A 17,265-nucleotide genomic window follows, 5' to 3' on the forward strand; every position below is an offset into this window, starting at 1 on the left:
CGTTAAGAAGGGCATTCAGCTGTAGAAATCTTGTCAAATCAGATTGGAGCCTGGTGCAGCTTCCTGGCTTGCCAGTTCTCAGTCAAACCCATGTCAGCATGGAAAGCAGATGTTAAACAACGATGATGATGATTATGATATATATTATGTGGACAAGCAAAAACTCAGTAGAGTTACATTTCTTAATAAGTTTGACTCAGCTGCAACATGGTTTCAAATTTTGTGGGTGCATAATGGATTGGAGACAAATTCAAAAGTTTGTTCAAGCAAGATCAGACGAATGCAGCTGAACCTTGGATATTTATTAAGCAAATTACATCCATCGTTGCTCGTTGATTGAGAGCCTTCTGGTATTTAGGAATTAAAATTTGGTTTGTTAGTCCAAGAATTAACATTGCCTGCTTGTTGAGGAGGCCACTGGTTGTTATTGGGAAGAAATCCTTGTGTCTGAGCAAAAGATGATTGTGAATTTTGAGTCCAGTTTGGTGCATTTGGAGGTGGGTTGTTTGGGATTGTGGAAGATGGTTGGCTTGTGGAATTTGAGGAGGAGCTATTCAAAGTATTTGGTGGGGGAACGCTAAAAGGATTTGAAGACCAATTGGTAGGCCAATTTGAAGACCAGGCATTAGGATTAATTTGTGATGAGCCCTGAGGGATATTTTGTGCTGAAATGTTTGGAGTATTTTGAGACCAACTATTAGGATTATTTTGGGTCCAACTATTCAGTGCAGGCCAATTATTAGGGGTCATTTGAGTTGAACTGTTTGGGGTATTTTGGAATGAAGTGTTAGGATTATTTTGGGACCAATTGTTTGGAACATTCGAGGACCAGTTATTTGGGGTATTCTGAGACCAGTTATTTGGGGTACTTTGAGACCAACTGTTTAAGGTATTCTGAGACCAATTATTTGGGGTATTCTGAGACCAACTATTTGGGGTATTCTGAGACCAACTGTTTGGAGTACCTTGAGGCCAATTGTTTGGAGTATTTGGCCATTTGTTAGGAGCATTTGTAGAAGGCCAGTTATTGGTCCCAGTTTGGCCCCAACTGTTTGCAGGATTTGAGGGCCACTGGTTAGGCGGATTTGTGGACCAATTGTTAGATGGATTTAGAGGTCTGTTGCCAAAGGTGTTTGGAAACCTATTGCTAGAGGCTTGAAAAGATTGAGGTTTTGGATCTTTTGGTGGCCAACTGGTATAAGCACTAGAATGCCAATTGTTGGATTGTTGTGGCCTGGATTTTTGTTCATTTCGGTGGCCTTGATGACTGACACCCTCTGAAAAAAAACAAAATAATAATAATAATGGTACACATTAGTACAAAGCTACAAATCTTTAAAGAGTGGCTTAACTGACTGAATCAACCCCAATACCGGAGCTATTTAATCAATCCCAGCACATGTGCTACTGTACTAAATCCAGCTCATAAGTGTTTCATTAACCTGAGAAGAATATAAAGGCAAGAATGCATTAAGGCAGGATTTGTAACCAGAAAATAGAGGGACACAATTGAAAAGTTAGAGGTTTCATCAGATGTCCTACCATTTGTTCCACTACACACTCGACCTCTTCACTGTCTGTGACCCACTTTTAGAATAGGTACATCATCACCTTGCATGTCATAAAAGGTGACCAAACGGGCATCAGCTGTAAAGCGTTGCATGAGAAAAACCTGTCAATCTCCATGCCAACAAGAAAAGGCAGATAAAAAAACGATGGTAAGTTATCTCCCCACACACAGATGCAAACTCTTAACCATCCATCCATCCAGATCTTCTCTTCCTATTCTCTCTAATAATTTTGTACTTTCAAAACTACGTCCTAATACCATCTTACCACAATGTTTATCTCACTTTCCTGTTACTCCCATTCACCATTATATCACACACAGAATATACAGTAGCCATATATCTTCTCTACTGCAAGACACCCATTCTAGTCTGTCCCACTCAAAACTTGCCAGTGCTTCCTGGCTGGCTTCCATTCCAGTGGCACATAAAAAGCACCCACTACATTCTCGGAGTGGTTGGCATTAGGAAGGTCATCCAGCTGTAGAAACATTGCCAGATCAGATTGGGGCCTGGTACGGCCTCCTGGCTTGCCAGTCCTCCATCAAACTGTCCAACCCATGCCAGCATGGAAAGCAGACATTAAACGATGATGATGATGATTACATCCCCCATAATGTAGCGGTTTAACAAAAGGGACCGATAAAATAAGTACAACGGAGTCAATTTGCTTGGCAAAGCAGTGCCCTAGTATGGGCACAGTCAAATGACTGAAACAATCAAAAGATAATGGATATGTCTAACATGGCTTATAGTCCAAAGAGGGTAACAACATACAGATAGCATTTATAAGGACAAAAGAAATAAAATTGTACCAGATTTCTTCTTGTAGTTTCTACTATTCTTCTGCGTCACTGGAGATTTATTTCTGCAAAAATGATTTTTAAAAATATTAATAACTGATTTCAAAGAGAAAAAAGAAAATATGGTGGCTGTGTGGTAAGAAGCTTCTTTTCCAACCACATGGTTCCATGTTCAGTCCCACTGCATGGTACCTTGGGCAAATGTCTTCTACTACAGCCCCAGGCCAACCAAAGCCTTGTAAGTGGATCTGATAGATGGAAACTGAAAGAAGCCTATCGTGTGTGTGTATATATATAAAAGTGCACGAGTGGCTGTGTGGTAAGCCGCTTGCTTACCAACCACATGTTTCCGGGTACAGTCCCATTGTGTGGCACCTTGGGCAAGTGTCTTCTACTATCGCCCCAGGCCAACCAAAGCCTTGTAAGTGGATATGGTATATGAAAACTGAAAGAAGCCCATACAATCGCTTGACAACCGATGTTGGTGTGCTTACATCATGTAACTTGGCAGTTCGGCAAAAGAGACCAATAGAATAAGTACTAGGCTTACAAAGAATAAGTCCTAGGGTCGGTTTGTTCATATAAAGGTGTTGCTCCAGCATGGTCACAGTCAAAAGACTGAAACAAGTAAAAGAGTATACTTTACACAGAACACAGGCCTGGCTGTGTAGTTACGAGGCTTGTTTTGCAACCTCATAGCTTTGAGTTCAATCCAGTTGTGTGATATCTAGGGCAAGTATCTTCTACTATATAGCCCTTGGTTGACCGATGCCTTGTGAGTGATTCTGTATACAGAAACTGAATGGAAGATCATTTGTGTGTGTGCATGTGTGTTTGGTTTGGTTTGGTTTATTTCTCGTCACCATTTAACTGGTGTTTGTTTTGGTCTCCAAAACTTAGTAGAATGGCAAGGGACTCCGATAAGGGACCACACTTGTACTGGGGCTGATTTGTTTGACTATGCCCTTCGAGGCAGTGCCCCAGCATGGCCGCAGTCCACTGACTGAAGCAAGAGAAAGATCAAAGCTAAAATACGTGTATGTCTCCTAGATTTTAGGATGGTTATATCACATCCCTATTTTGTCATCAGAGGGAATTAAAAACGCTGACATCATGAAGAGTATTCAACCAGAAAATACAGCCTCACAAAGTCCCATCCTACTCATGCCAGCATAGAAAAGTGGATACAAAAATGATGAGTGGGGTTTGTTATTATCATATTCTTTTGTTTCTTTCAGTCATTTGACTGCAACCATGCTGGAGCACCGCCTTTTAGTCAAACAAATCGTTCACCCCACACCTCGTACTGTTTCTACTTCGCAGATTTTCACCTACCGCGGCGTGTTTGCAATGTAACACTCGCCACAGTCGAGGGAGTTACTGTACCTCGAGTGTAACACTCGTAAATGGGCATTTAGTGCAATGGGAGGTAACCCATTCCATAGAGGGACGTAATTCCAGTTAAACCATTCGACAAATACAGACGAGGACTAGACTAAGTGATATACCGTATTTTAACGTGTATAAGCAACACTCGTTTTGGGGGCTTAAAATTTGGAAAAAAGGTTTTGTAAGGGATTATAATATTATCCATATATAAGAAACTCCCATATTTTTTTAACCTGATTTTTGACAAAAAAGGGTTCCTTATGTTAAAATATGGAAATTGTTATGATTAACTAAAAATTCTTAAAACAATGCCCCAGCATGGCCACAGTCCAATGTCTGAATCCAATAAATAGAACAAGAACAAAATAACAAATTCCTTACTTCAAATAGAATGGATTGTTGGAATCTTTCTTTCGGCGTGACTGGTTTTGACCGTCCTTGTTCGCATCATCACTTTCAGAATTGTCATCATGGGGTTTCTTTTTATTCTTCTTCATCAAACGTTCTTGTTCATCGTCAGAATAATCTAAGAACTAAATGTGAAGCATACAAAACAAGATTTAAGAGAAAAAGAAAAGAGAGAAGAAATGGCAAAGAAATACAAGACCTCATAGAATTTACAAAAGATTCGTCCAACCCATGCTAGCATGGAAAGCGGACGTTAAACGATGATGATGATGATGATGATTACAGATAACATCAGTTGGACCAGACACAAGAATCACAAAGTTTGGAAATTCTCAATTTCGTAACAATTTTTACAGGAACCACCGAAAGACAGAGCTTGAATGTTACAGTAAGTAACCAGTAACATTAAGCACAGGATATTAATCTGAACAATCACCATTCGAGTATGGTCCATGCCAGTGCCGCCAGACTGGTCCAGGCACATAAAAAGAACCATTCGAGTGTGGTCATTGCCAGTGCTGCCTGATTGGCTCCCATGCCTGGGGCACGTAAAAAGCACCATTCGAGTGTGGTTGTTGCTAGTGTCGCCTCTCTGGCTCCCATGCCGGTGGAACATAAAAAGCACCATTCAAGCATGGTCAATGCCAATACCTATTTCTTTATTACCCACAAGGGGCTAAAACAGAGGGGACAAACAAGGACAGACATAGGTATTAAGTCGATTACATCAACCCCAGTGCGTAACTGGTACTTAATTTATCGACCCCGAAAGGATGAAAGGCAGTCGACCTCGGCGGAATTCGAACTCACAACGTAACGCAGACGAAATACCGCTAAGCATTTCGCCCGGCGTGCTAACATTCCTGCCAGCTCCGCCTGATTGGAACCCATGCCAGTGGCAAGTAAAAAGCACCCACTATATTATCGGAGTGGTTGGTATTATGAAGAGCATCCAGCTATAGAAACTTTGGTAGATCAGATCGGAGCCTGGTGCAGCCTTCTGGCTTGTCAGTCCTCAGTCAAACCATGCAACCCATGTCCTCTTGACGACCATTGTCAGGTACAGGCATGGCTGCATAATAAAAGGAGCTCATTGAGATGAGCTGCTGGATTACTCTGTCAAATGTGATGCTTATTTATTCACACTGTTTGGAATTAATCATGGATTATATCATAGCTTCAAGATTTTGATGATGTAATTGTTGAGTTTTAGAATGACATTGTAGGGTTGGTGTGAGAGGTTGAATCTGACCAATTTGAAAATAAAACAAATAGAATATTGGGTCAGAAATGGCAAAAATGAGTTGGACCAGTATTGTAGTTCAAGGGCCAGCCATGTCACATTTTGTGCAACACTGAATCTCCCTGAGAACTACATTAAGGGTTCACTTGTCTGTGGTGTATTCAACCACTGGCACATTAACTTCATGAGCAGGCATTCCATTGATTGGATCAACTGGAAACCTTGTTGTTATAACTGATGGAGAGCTTCAGTAATTAAACCAGTCATATCCAGCCAAAATATTCTGCCTGTTTTATATTCACACTGGCCAGATCCAACCTCTTGCCCCAACCCTTAAATATCATTCTAAATATTAGCAGTTACCTCATCAAAATCTCAAAGCTACAAGATAATGCAAGCTTAATTCAAAACTATGTGAATAAAGAAGCAATCTATTTGACAGAATAGTGTGACCGCTAAAGGGTTAAAGTTATACTTGGACCATTTTGAATGTTAGCAGGCCAGAATTGTTTACATGCCACACAAAATGCTTAGAGACATTTCTTCTGGCTTTACACTTTGAGTTCAAATCCTGCCAAGATGAACTTTGCCTTTCATCCTGTCAGAGACGAGCACTGGGGTTGATATAATGAACTGGTATGTCCCCCAAAATTTCAAACCCTTGGACTACACCAGGTGCAATTACTTGGGACCTGAAAAAACAGCTTTGTCTGAATTAATTTAATGGGCTTTAACTAGCCATTTGACCATGGAGTAGAAATACCAGGCGTTATGAAACTACTTAACTACCGAAAGATTTTGAGTGGCTCAGCTATAGTAAAATACATTTACAATAATTAACAAAGAGTCTTAATAAGATCTTTTATGACACAATAAAAGGTGATTTGCACCAATCAGTTTATATTTAGGCTTAAGGAATAAAGAAAAAAACCAATAACAAGAAAAGCATTCTAACCTTTTCTGGAGGTTCCAAGTCATGTTCCCAAGATGCATCAGAACCCTTTTGTCTAGAGAGAGAGAGAGGGAAAAAAACGGGGGAGAATCACAAAGTGAATTATTTCTTGAAAAGGAAAAAAAAAAGATATCAGCCAAACAATTTAAGACTACAATGAATTATTAACTCAAAATTAAAAAGAAAAAAAAACACATTTGAGCGAGGTCATTGCCAGTGCCGCTGGACTGGCTCCTGTGCAGGTGGCACGTAAAAAACACCATTTGAGCGTGGCTGTTGCCAGTAGCGCCTGACTGGCCCTCGTGCTAGTAGGGTGAAAAGAGCACCATTCGAGCGTGATCGTTACCAGCGTAGTCTTACTGGCACCTATGCCGGTGGCATGTGTAAAAAGATTCGAGTGAGATCGTTGCCAGTACCGCCTGACTGGACCCCATGCCAGTGGCACGTATAAAGCACCCAGTACACTCTCGGAGTGGTTGGCATCCAGCTGTAGAAACTCTGCCAGATCAAGATTGGAGCCTGGTGCAGCCATCTGGTTCGCCAGCCCTCAGTCAAAATCGTCCAGCCCATGCTAGCATGGAAAGCGGACATTAAACGATGATGATGATGTATGTTTCTTCAGTATCTTGTCCATTTGGCTTTATGCTTGTTCAGCTTCTTGTCCTTCGGCAAAATTGCATTCGGCATCCCATCCGTGTACCTATGATTTAGGTGAGGTGCATGGAACCATTTACTGACCCCCTAACAATTCCATTTATTGATCTCTCTCGGTCAACTTCTATTTGGTGTACTAGACACATTTCAAAACATTCTTTCACGTATATTCCATCTACAGCTTTAGAAACTATTCTCTTCAGAAAGTTTTCTACTATAAATCAGGACAGTGATTTCTAAAACTGCAAAATATCCAGTATTTATCCATGTGGAAGATTTTGCTGTTTTGTAAACTTTTCTAATGCAGGCCAGCAGGAAAAAGTGGGCATAAAAGCAATCTTGATAACCTCTTAAACCAATCTGTCTACTTCTTACCACGCTGACCACTGCTTCTCTTTGTAGGCATAACATGTAAGATATCTTTTGGAACAACCACTTGTCTTTCAGTTCTATATTCAAGTGATGAGGAATTATGTACATTATTTACATTAATGAAGGCTGGAGGGTATATCAGCCGAAACATTGTGTTAACAACAAACAAGATGAGGACAAATATCCATCAAATATAAATAATGAACCACTTGTCTGAATACCAGAGAATTCCACTCCAATGACTCCATCCTGACTAATAACAGCACCAACCTAACTTACTTCACAAACCTAACACAATGAAACTCCTATTCAACAAGTTTTGGAAAAAATTCCTTTTATTTTGTTACATTCCGAGTCAAAAGTTACATAAAAGCAGAAACTTACTTCATTAAGTCCTGTACAAACACGTAGTTTGTATACTTCATCTCTTTAGGGGCATAGTAAATTTCTGTGCCAACTTTCAAACCCTTTTCTTCGATATCTTGAGTGGTGTTAAACCGAACAGAATACAAAGGGTTCCGTACAGGACCAAATATTTCAAACACCTGTTAGAAATTAGAAAAAAGAAAAGGTAAAAGAAAATTACAGGTAAACTGCTTAATCAACATTTCACTGCTCCAACATGAAAACCAATTTAGCCCTGCAAGAATGGCAAAAATGGATGGGAATTCATTTTATTGGTTGCTTAGTTGACACACTTCATTGTATCATCATTTTCATACACTGTATTAAAAGGAAAAAAAGTTTTAACAAGTGAAACAGTGTAATCCAGGACAAACAGGCAATGTTCTATGTTTACAGATTTCACATGATTTTCCTTCAACAAAGGGCCCAGCCCCAAAACGTCAGACATCATCTCTTCCACATGGCAAACTAACTTCTTTCTGTTTTAACCGTTTATATTCATTACTTTTTTTTTTGCATTCTATTTTTCATATTTACACCTGTTTCAGTCATTAAACTGCAGCCTTGCTGAAGAATTTTGGTCAAAAGAATCAACTCCAGAACATATTTTTTTTAAGCCTGGTATTGATTTCATCAGTCTCTTTTCCCAAACTGCTAAGTTAATGAGGACATAAACACATCAACACCAAATGTCAAGCAGTAGTGGAGAACAAACATACACACACATACATACATATATACACAACAGGGTTCTTTCAGTTTCCATCTACCAAATCCACTCACAAGGCTTTGATCAGCCTGAGGCTATAGTAGAAGACATTTGCCCAAGTTTCCATGCAATGGGACTGAACCTGGAACTATGTGGTGGGGAAGCAAACTTCATACCACACAGCCAAGCTGACACCTATATTCCTTTGTTTCAATCATTTGATTTAATAGTTAAACGAAGGTTACACTGTCATCAAGAGATTCCAAACCAACTCAAAGGAAATCAAATTTTGGGATTACTTGACAACAGTGTAACCTTCATTTAACTAAGGTATCTTCAGCCTGATGAGTAGCTAGTGGAATATTCCTCTTTGAGTAATTATTATTTTCAAGGTTCTACTAGCTAGGAAACATATGCAGCCTGGATCTTACTGGCTCCATTCCCTCAATTTAGATTGTGTGTGTGTGTGTGTGCATTTCTACCTAATTCACTGTTTGACAAATTGATTAGTTTATTTCCCCATGACTTAGCAGTTTGGCAAAAGAGCCCAATAGGATAAGTACCTGTCTTAAATAGAAACTAGGTACTGAAGTTAGTTTGTTTCACTAAGGCTGTGCTCCAGCATGGCTACAGTCCAATGACTGAAACAAGTAGAAAAGATTAATGATATAAAAAAAAATAAACCATAAACAACATCCAGAAATTTGTAAAAGAGTCATTTCTAGAATCTTCCTACCTGTCCCAAGGAGGTTCGGTCCTCTAGAAACAATATGCTGTCATCGTTGAGTGGAGAAGTTTCCGAATCAAGAGACTGGATTACAACTGGAAAACAATTCAAGTAAAAATGAGACACTGAAAGATATACAGAAAAATGGTTCCATATTCTACATTTTGCCAACCTGTCTTGCCAAAAGGAACCAATAGTATAAGGAGCAGACTTGAAGAGAAACTTAACTGTTGGGGTCAATGTCTTCAACAAAAACCCTTCAAAGTGGTGCCCCAGCATGGACACAGTCCAATGATTGAAAAGAACAAAAGATATGTGTGTATACAGGTCTATGCAACTGTGTATGTTACCCCATATGTGGGTGAGTGTTTGAAAGGAGGGATGGAAGGGCATCTTCACACCCTATTCAGTAGCTTTCTGTTTACTCAAGTTTGTAACCCCACCAAACATGGCTATTGTAATAACCCTTCATAAAACAGCTCAACCTTCCACAAGAAAGAAAAACAGAACCAATCTCTTCAAAAGTATAAATTTCTTTTATTTTTTTTGAGATTTAGATATTTTTAAAAAGAACTTCGAATAAAAACACTAATTCTTTTTACATTTTTCAAATTTACTTTATCCATATTGGTGTCGAAGAATATTGTTAAAATTCATTGGCTAAGTTGAGCTCAGTTTAAATAAACCCTTGATTCAGAATGAAATGATTTGTTTTAAGCATCCTTGATAAGAATCAACTTTAGACTGTGACAAGAGCTAAGAATGATCTTTAATGAGAGCAATCAACCTGCATGAAATAGGTGGTAAATCTCCTTCAAACCACACCCTAGCATCTTAAGAAAGAATAGACTGGATATTGTAGTGTCTGACAAAAGTCAGGATGGTCATGGTTTGAATGCTTTTGGTCATAGTTCCACTGAATAAGTGCTAAATCACAGCCACCATATTTTCTGACATACAAATCATTGTAATGTAAACATTCGAACATCATTACTGTATCCTTCAAAATCCTGCTGCATTTCATGCAGGAATTTTGGTCCTCCAAAGTCATCTTGATGTATAAGTCATCATACTTGTTTTGGCTGTAAATTTTGGTCCGAAGAATTCCACTTATATGCCAGAAAATATGGCAAATATTAATAACATTTATAAAGTAGATTATATCTGTTTACTTTATATGTCTACATAAACCCTTTCATTACCATCCTGGCTGAAACCAGCTCTGGCTCTGAGTACAAATGTCTTGTTTTCATAAGTTCTGAATTAAAATCTTCCACCAAACCTTAGTCACAATTTATGTTCCTAATACTAGCTTAATGATAACTAAGTTATTTTACGAAATTCTTAGTTATATTTAAAGTAATTGAAAGAAACACAGAGCATCTCAAAATAAATACAGTAACAAAAGGGTTAACACACATATCTCTCTTGTCCAAATTTTCTTCCAGTGCTTTTCATCTCCAAAAATTTTCTAGGCTGAGTCATGCTCAACTCTTGTTATAATAAATATTACAGAACTCAATGAAGCACAAACAAATTTCAAATAATTCTAGGTTTTGCCCGTTCCCCTCCTATCCTGTATCTCATTTATCACATTTCTATCAAGCAAAAAGCTCTAATTAAACCATAATACTTACCAAGTGTGTCTATGATAGTGGAAATCAACCCAACACATACAAGCTCCACATTGTCGTCTGCAGTTATCTTCAGTTCTTCAATAGGAGGAAGATCCTTTAAAGAAAAAAGTATGTAAGTGATATAGACCCTATATACCAAAAATTTGAACCCTACTCATGGCTACATTCATCATTTATCATCTGTTTTCCATGCTGGCATGGGTGGGACGGTTTGACAGGAGCTTGTAAGCCAGGGAGCTGCATCCGGTTCCAGTCATCTGTTTTACTTTACAGAATGCCCTGGATGCTTTTCACATGGTGCCAGCACATACCAACATTCAATATAACACAGTAAGGCAGCAAACTGGCAGAATTGTTACCAAACTGAGGTAAAAGCTTAGCAGCATTTTGCCTGTCCTAACGTTCCGAGTTCAAATTTCGCTAAGGTCTACTTTGCTGTTTGTTTCTACAGTTGGATATATTAGCAGTGAAAATATTGGGGAGATTGGGAGAGAGATTCTTTAGCATTTAAGCCAGCCTTAAATGGTCCAGGAATTCTATTGGTTTTATGTTCAAACTGACCAGATCTACTCTTTCACATCTACCCTATAATGTCCTTCTAAATATAAACAATCACATTTTTGAAATCCTGAAGTTATGAGATAATGAAGGATTAATTAAAAATAATGTGAATACAGAAGGAAGAAGTGTGACTGCAATAGTCTACAAGATCTCCAAGATTGTGAGGAAAGCAAAGGCAAACAGACTGGAGGTCTGTTCCATACACTCTTGCAAAGGAGTGGTCTGCTACAAGCACCAAGTGTCAAATGGTACAAGTAAAAAGCCAAGCAACTGATTAAGTCTGATACCAATTTCTATACCAAATGAATGTGTAGAATGACAAGCAAGTGACACCCGTAGCACCACTTTGGTTAATAGCTTAGGAGTGAAACCTGAGAAAGGAAGCTGTACAAAAGCCCCTTCTACGTAAACAAGTATCATCATCATCGTTTAACATCTGTTTTCCATGCTAGCATGAGTTGGACGGTTCGACCGGGGTCTGGGAAGCCAGGAGACTGCACCAGGCTTCAGTTGATCTGGCAGTGTTTCTACAGCTGGATGCCCTTCCTAATGCCAACCACTCCATGAGTGTAGTGGGTGCTTTTTACGTGCCACCAGCACAGGTGCCAGGGGAGGCTGGCAACGGCCATGATCGGTTGGTGCTTTTTATGTGCCACCGGCACGGAAGCCAGTCATGGCGGCGCTGGCATCGACCATGTTCAGATGGTGCCTTTTCACGTGCCACCAGCACAGGTATAAATACAGATATATACTAGAGCTATGGTGTATATCTACACCAGATTATCTTTTGCTGATGTCTTTTGTGGAGGAGAAAGCCAATGTCATCATCATTTGACTTCCATGTTCCATGCTAGCCTGGGTGAGATAGTACCACAAGAGCTGGCCAGGCTAAAGCCTGCACCAGACTTCTGTAACTGTTTTGGCACGATTTTTACAGCTGGACGCCCTTCCTAACACTAACCACTCAGCAGAGGGACTTAGTGTGTTTTATGTGGCACACGCACAGATGAGTTGTGCTTTTTACACGGCACTTTTTTTAATGTGTTTAAAACAAAAATCCTTGTGGTATTTATTCCACCCTGTGATGCACAGGCATCCTTTATCAACCAATGATTGACTAAGAAATCTATAACCAAGTCCACAAAAATCCATCTTGTAGTTGCAGACATGGCTGCGGGTTTAAGAAGTTCATTTTGCAACCACATGCACCTTGGGCAGTTGTGTCTTCTATTATAGCCCCAGGCTGACCAATGCCTTGTGAGAAAATTCAGCAGACAGAAGTTGTCGTGTGTCACCATTTTAATGTTCACTTTTTCATGCTTGCACAGGTCGGACAGAGTTTACTGAGGCAGAATTTCCATGTCCTTCTTACTGCTGACCCTCACCGGTTTCCAAGCAAATATACTCTATAACCAGACCAAGTTCATACAGAATATTGGAAATGAAAGTGGAAGCTTGTATAACAGCGTCAATCATGTAACGTATATACAATGGGCTTCTTTCAGTTTCTGTCTACTAAATCCAGTCAGAAGGCTTTAGTCACTTGCTCAAGGTGTCATGCAGTGGGACTGAACCCAGAACTATGTGGCTGAAAAGCAAACTTACCACACAACCACGCCTGCACCTATCATCATCATTTAACGTCCACTTTCCATGCCGGCATGGGTTAGATGGTTTGAGTGACAAGCTGGAGAGCTGCACCAGGTTCCAGTCTGATTTGATATGGTTTCAACAGCTGGATGTCCTTCCTAATGCCAACCACTCCAAGAGTGTAATGGGTGGTTTTTTTACATGCCAACAGAACATCGGCAACGACCACAACTACAATTTCACAGGTGATGTCTGTCTGTAAGTTTGTGTTCCCCCCACTACACAAATTGGTTTTTGTACATCCCCATAATTTAGTGATTCAGCAAAAAAGACTGGTAGAACAATCATCATCATCATCGTTTAACGTCCGCTTTCCATGCTGGCATGGGTTGGACAGTTTGACTGAGGACTGGCAAGCCAAGAGGCTGTACCAGGCTCAAATCTGATCTGGCAAGATTTCTACAGCTGGATGCCCTTCCTAACTTAAAGATCCTGGGCTTGATTTGTTCAACTAAACTGTTCAAGGTGGTGCCCCAGCATGGCTGCAGTCTAAAACAAGTAAAAAGTAAAAGAAATTTTGAAATAAATATTTCTAGACGAGTCTTACCTCAATACTTAATTCTCCTTTCACTTTAGGCTTTTCAATAGTTTTCTTCTCCCTAAAATGTCAAAGAACAAAATTTTAAACCATGGTGAAATTTTGAATTAAATTAGAATTTCAGGAGATAGAATTTCCTACACAAACTTAATAAGACAGCTGAGCAAACTTTAACCCTTTTGATACCAACCCGGGGAAACCAGCTCTGGCTCTGAGTACAAATGTGTTGTTTTCATAAGTTCTGAATTAAAATCTGCCACCAAACCTTAGTTTCAATCTATGTTCCTAACACTAACTTGATGATGACTAAGTTAGTTTACTTAATTCTTTGTTATATTTAAAATTAATTGAAGGAAACACAGAGCATCTGTAAAGAAATACAACAACGAAAGGGTTAAACAACAGATTTTCTTTATACATAAAAATCTTTTCTATCAAAGGTACAAAGCCTGAAATTCAGGTGGGGAAACAAGTCTAGTACTCAACTAGCATTTATTTTATCAACCCCAAAAGGATGAGAAGTAAAGTTGACTTTGTTGGAATTTGAACTCAGAATGTAAATTGAGAATAAATGCTGTTAAGCATTTTGTCCAGGAGGAAGGAAGAGTGGAAGACCTCAAACCGGAGACTGTGCCTGAATGCTTACAACAGAGAAGACCCCTTCAACAAAGTCACCCAATGTGCCATGTGGTGGGTTAAGTGAACCATCCAAGAAACCCATGGTAGGATTTGAACTCAGTTTGTAGAATTGAATGAACACTGCACAGCCTCCATCCTAATGTTCTTAGGAGCTGGGTATATTAACCCTTTAGCAATCAGATTCTTCTGTCAAATGGGATGCTTATTCATTCACATTGTTTTGAATTAAACTTGCATTATATTGCAGCCTTGAGATTTTGCTGATGTGATCATTTGTATTTAGAAAGAAGTTGTTGGGTAGGTTTGAAAGGCCAGATCTGGCCAGTTCAAAATTAAAACATAGAATATTTTAGCCAGGTAAGGCTGGTTTAACGACTCTGCCAACTTAGCTCATTGGAACAAAAGAGGTCAGTAGCAATCCTAGGATAGACACAGCTGAAGTATTTGTGTCCAGGCAAATGAAAGACAACTAACGAAGTGCACTTCCCAACAACCACAGTGCAACCTGCAACCTTTTGTAGCCGAGTGACCCTTTCATGGGAGAGTCTTTTCACAAATGCAACTTAACTCAATATTTCACAAAGAAAAACAAAATCCAAAGATCATTTTTATGAAATAGAGGGGGTCCTACAGGGTTTTATTTTACTTGGTAATATAATCTTAGATACTTTTTTAATAAAAAACAAACATTCGAATATACATTATACATGTATGTGTGCGTGTTCGGTTATATTGAAATCGTTCATCTGAAGGCTTACACCATACTTTTGTAGAGTTTTAAATTCATCATTCTTTAACAAGAATAGTGATGACAGAGAAGAATTGCATATATCTGAACTATTTCAAAGAAAAGCATAAATTTAATGTTTAAAATAGCTTTAACCAAGGAATGAGATCCAACATTTCTTCACTTTTTCCAGAATTTCTTCTCTTTATTTTTTTTTTTTTGCGAAATACGGAGTTTATGATTCATGTGTGAGTGTGTGTTCTTGATACTCGTTTAGAACAAGTAGTTTTACACCAATTACACTATTTTTTCTTAGTTTAAAGGCCGTGGACTGAAGATGTGAAATTTCCGAAGCCTCTCCCCCACCCCCCTTTCGCGAGCGCGCCTTTTTTTCATGATAGTCGTTTAGAGCAAGTTGTTTTACACCTATTACGCTGTTTTTGTTTTTGTTTTTGTGCCCGGTTCAGACGCTTTCGGAAATTCCCGATATAAATATTCCGAGGCCTCTCCCCCACCCCTCTTCTCGAGAGCGCATTTTTTTTTTCATATTCGTTTAGAGCAAGTTGTTTTACACATATTACACTATTTTTTTTTGTTTGGTGCCCGGGTCAGCCCCTCAGACGCTTTCGGAACTTCCCGATGTGAATTTTCCGAGGCCTCTCCCCCACCCCCCTTTCGCGTGCGCGAATTTTTTTTCATATTCGTTCATAGGAAGTTGTTTTACACCTATTACACACATTTTTTTTTTGATTTTCTGATATTTGTTACGCCCTATATTAACCGATTTTATGAGGAAGGGAAGAACAGAGAGAGGAAGATATATTCAAACTACAGATCTAACTCAAATACTTGCAATAGAATGGACTCCCCTAAAGGTGCCCCAAAACCAGACGATAGTGTTAAACCAGTAGACAGATAAATTTTACACAATAGTTTTCTGAAAAAAAATATGGCCTTTTTCAACGCCCATGACTTTTTTCCTGGTTTTAGTATGGATATGGAGCTCACTGAAGACCTGAGTACCTCGTTATGCAAATGGATACCTACGGGGTGTGATCTTGGAAATAAAGAAGGAAGACATCAAATCGTATAAGGTCTTATTGAATATAAACAAGGCCATCAAGTTCTCTTCTTTTTATTTTGTAACAGTTACAGACACATAAGGACAAATACTGGTAATAAACTATAAAGTTTATAGATTAACAGTAAAGTACATATTAATTGCTGGTCTCTAATTTACGGAGAAAAACGCGGCAAATGGAAGATTTAAAAAAAACTGGAATATTTTACATACAAACTTGAAAATTAAATCAATTAATCTACTTACTCTGGGCATTTTTCTGTCACATTTGGTTTCGTTGGTTCCTCCTCGTCGCTTGACGATGAAGAACTAAGAGATGAAGAGGAATCGCTATCACTGTCCGAAGTCAATTCGTCATCAACATTACTGGAGCGATAAATTGTGTGATTTGCATCTAAATGAAGGTCCACGTTAGCTGCATTCTGCTCCGACGTCTCACATTTCTTCTCTGCACCCATGGTAACCGGGTTGTCAGTCTTCGAATGGTCAACTTCGTTGGTAGCATTGCTGATAATTCCCTCTTCCTTACCAACATTAAGAGTATTCTCTTCATTAACAACATGTTCAACAATATTTTCTTCGTCAGCAACACTTGCTGCAACGGATTCTTCGTTAACAACTGTGTGAATCTTCTTGTTATCAACATCTTTGTTAGATAAAGGTGTGACAGAGACTTCGTTAACACCGTCGTTTCTCGGATTATCATTACCGTCATTTGCCGTTGTATCATCATCTTCCAAGCTATAATTTTCTCCGGTGTTACTTGGAACATCCATCGTTGATTCCGCGTTAGTATCTCTAACTTCTGTTAATATAACATCTTTAAAAGTAGATTCTGTCGGATCGTTTACATCCATGTTGGGAAAACGCTAACAAAGACTTTTTTTAATCAACAAGAGACTTTACAAAGTTAAGAAATATCCATGTGAACGACTAAACACTTGCTTCTCTTTTTCAAGGTAGCAGAATCGTACAAAAATAAGTTTAATTTGAATTTTGTTTATCAAACATGTATGTCGTTTCGTAACGTTTTTTTTTTTCCCTTTTAGCTATCCGGATATATTTCAAAACTGCAATTAAATTTACCTTTTAAGCAGTGATCTTAGAGAGCAGGACAGTATAATTACAGAACCATTCTGGGACCCAACGAAACATACGACACGTGCTTCCTCGCGGGGAATCAATTCCAGTGATAAGGGGGA

General features: G+C 39.0%; 1 protein-coding gene across 2 annotated transcripts; it reads right to left on the minus strand.

Moving 5' to 3' along the window:
- Positions 1 to 257: 257 nt before the first annotated feature.
- On the minus strand, positions 258 to 17,236 carry LOC115212298 (H/ACA ribonucleoprotein complex non-core subunit NAF1-like). Of its 2 annotated transcripts, XM_036502986.1 has the most exons (10): positions 16,310 to 17,236; positions 13,626 to 13,677; positions 10,868 to 10,961; positions 9,240 to 9,325; positions 7,774 to 7,934; positions 6,367 to 6,418; positions 4,142 to 4,293; positions 2,384 to 2,436; positions 933 to 1,277; positions 258 to 884 (listed from the first exon to the last, which is right to left on the minus strand). In XM_036502986.1, the coding sequence occupies exons 1-10, from the start codon at positions 16,918 to 16,920 to the stop codon at positions 355 to 357; spliced, it is 2,136 nt and encodes a 711-aa protein (XP_036358879.1). In that variant the 5' UTR covers positions 16,921 to 17,236; the 3' UTR covers positions 258 to 354. The 2 variants fall into 2 exon arrangements, with proteins under 2 accessions (XP_036358879.1, XP_029637006.1); XM_029781146.2 differs by having other exon boundaries at positions 258 to 1,277; positions 16,310 to 17,235.
- Between the last annotated feature and the right edge of the window lie 29 nt (positions 17,237 to 17,265).

Source organism: Octopus sinensis, linkage group LG5 (assembly GCF_006345805.1).
Source record: "Octopus sinensis linkage group LG5, ASM634580v1, whole genome shotgun sequence".
Classification (NCBI taxonomy): Eukaryota; Metazoa; Mollusca; class Cephalopoda; order Octopoda; family Octopodidae; genus Octopus; species Octopus sinensis.

What these genes read in the sequence shown, in the direction of transcription:
- LOC115212298 (XM_029781146.2), bottom strand. Translation starts at nt 16,920, where the DNA reads ATGGATGTAAACGATCCGACAGAATCTACTTTTAAAGATGTTATATTA. An exon ending in TTTGTACAGGACTTAATGAA is followed by an intron (nt 6,419 to 7,773) that starts GTAAGTTTCTGC and finishes CTCTCTCTCTAG; the next exon opens with ACAAAAGGGTTCTGATGCAT. An exon ending in AACAATCCATTCTATTTGAA is followed by an intron (nt 2,437 to 4,141) that starts GTAAGGAATTTG and finishes TCATTTTTGCAG; the next exon opens with AAATAAATCTCCAGTGACGC.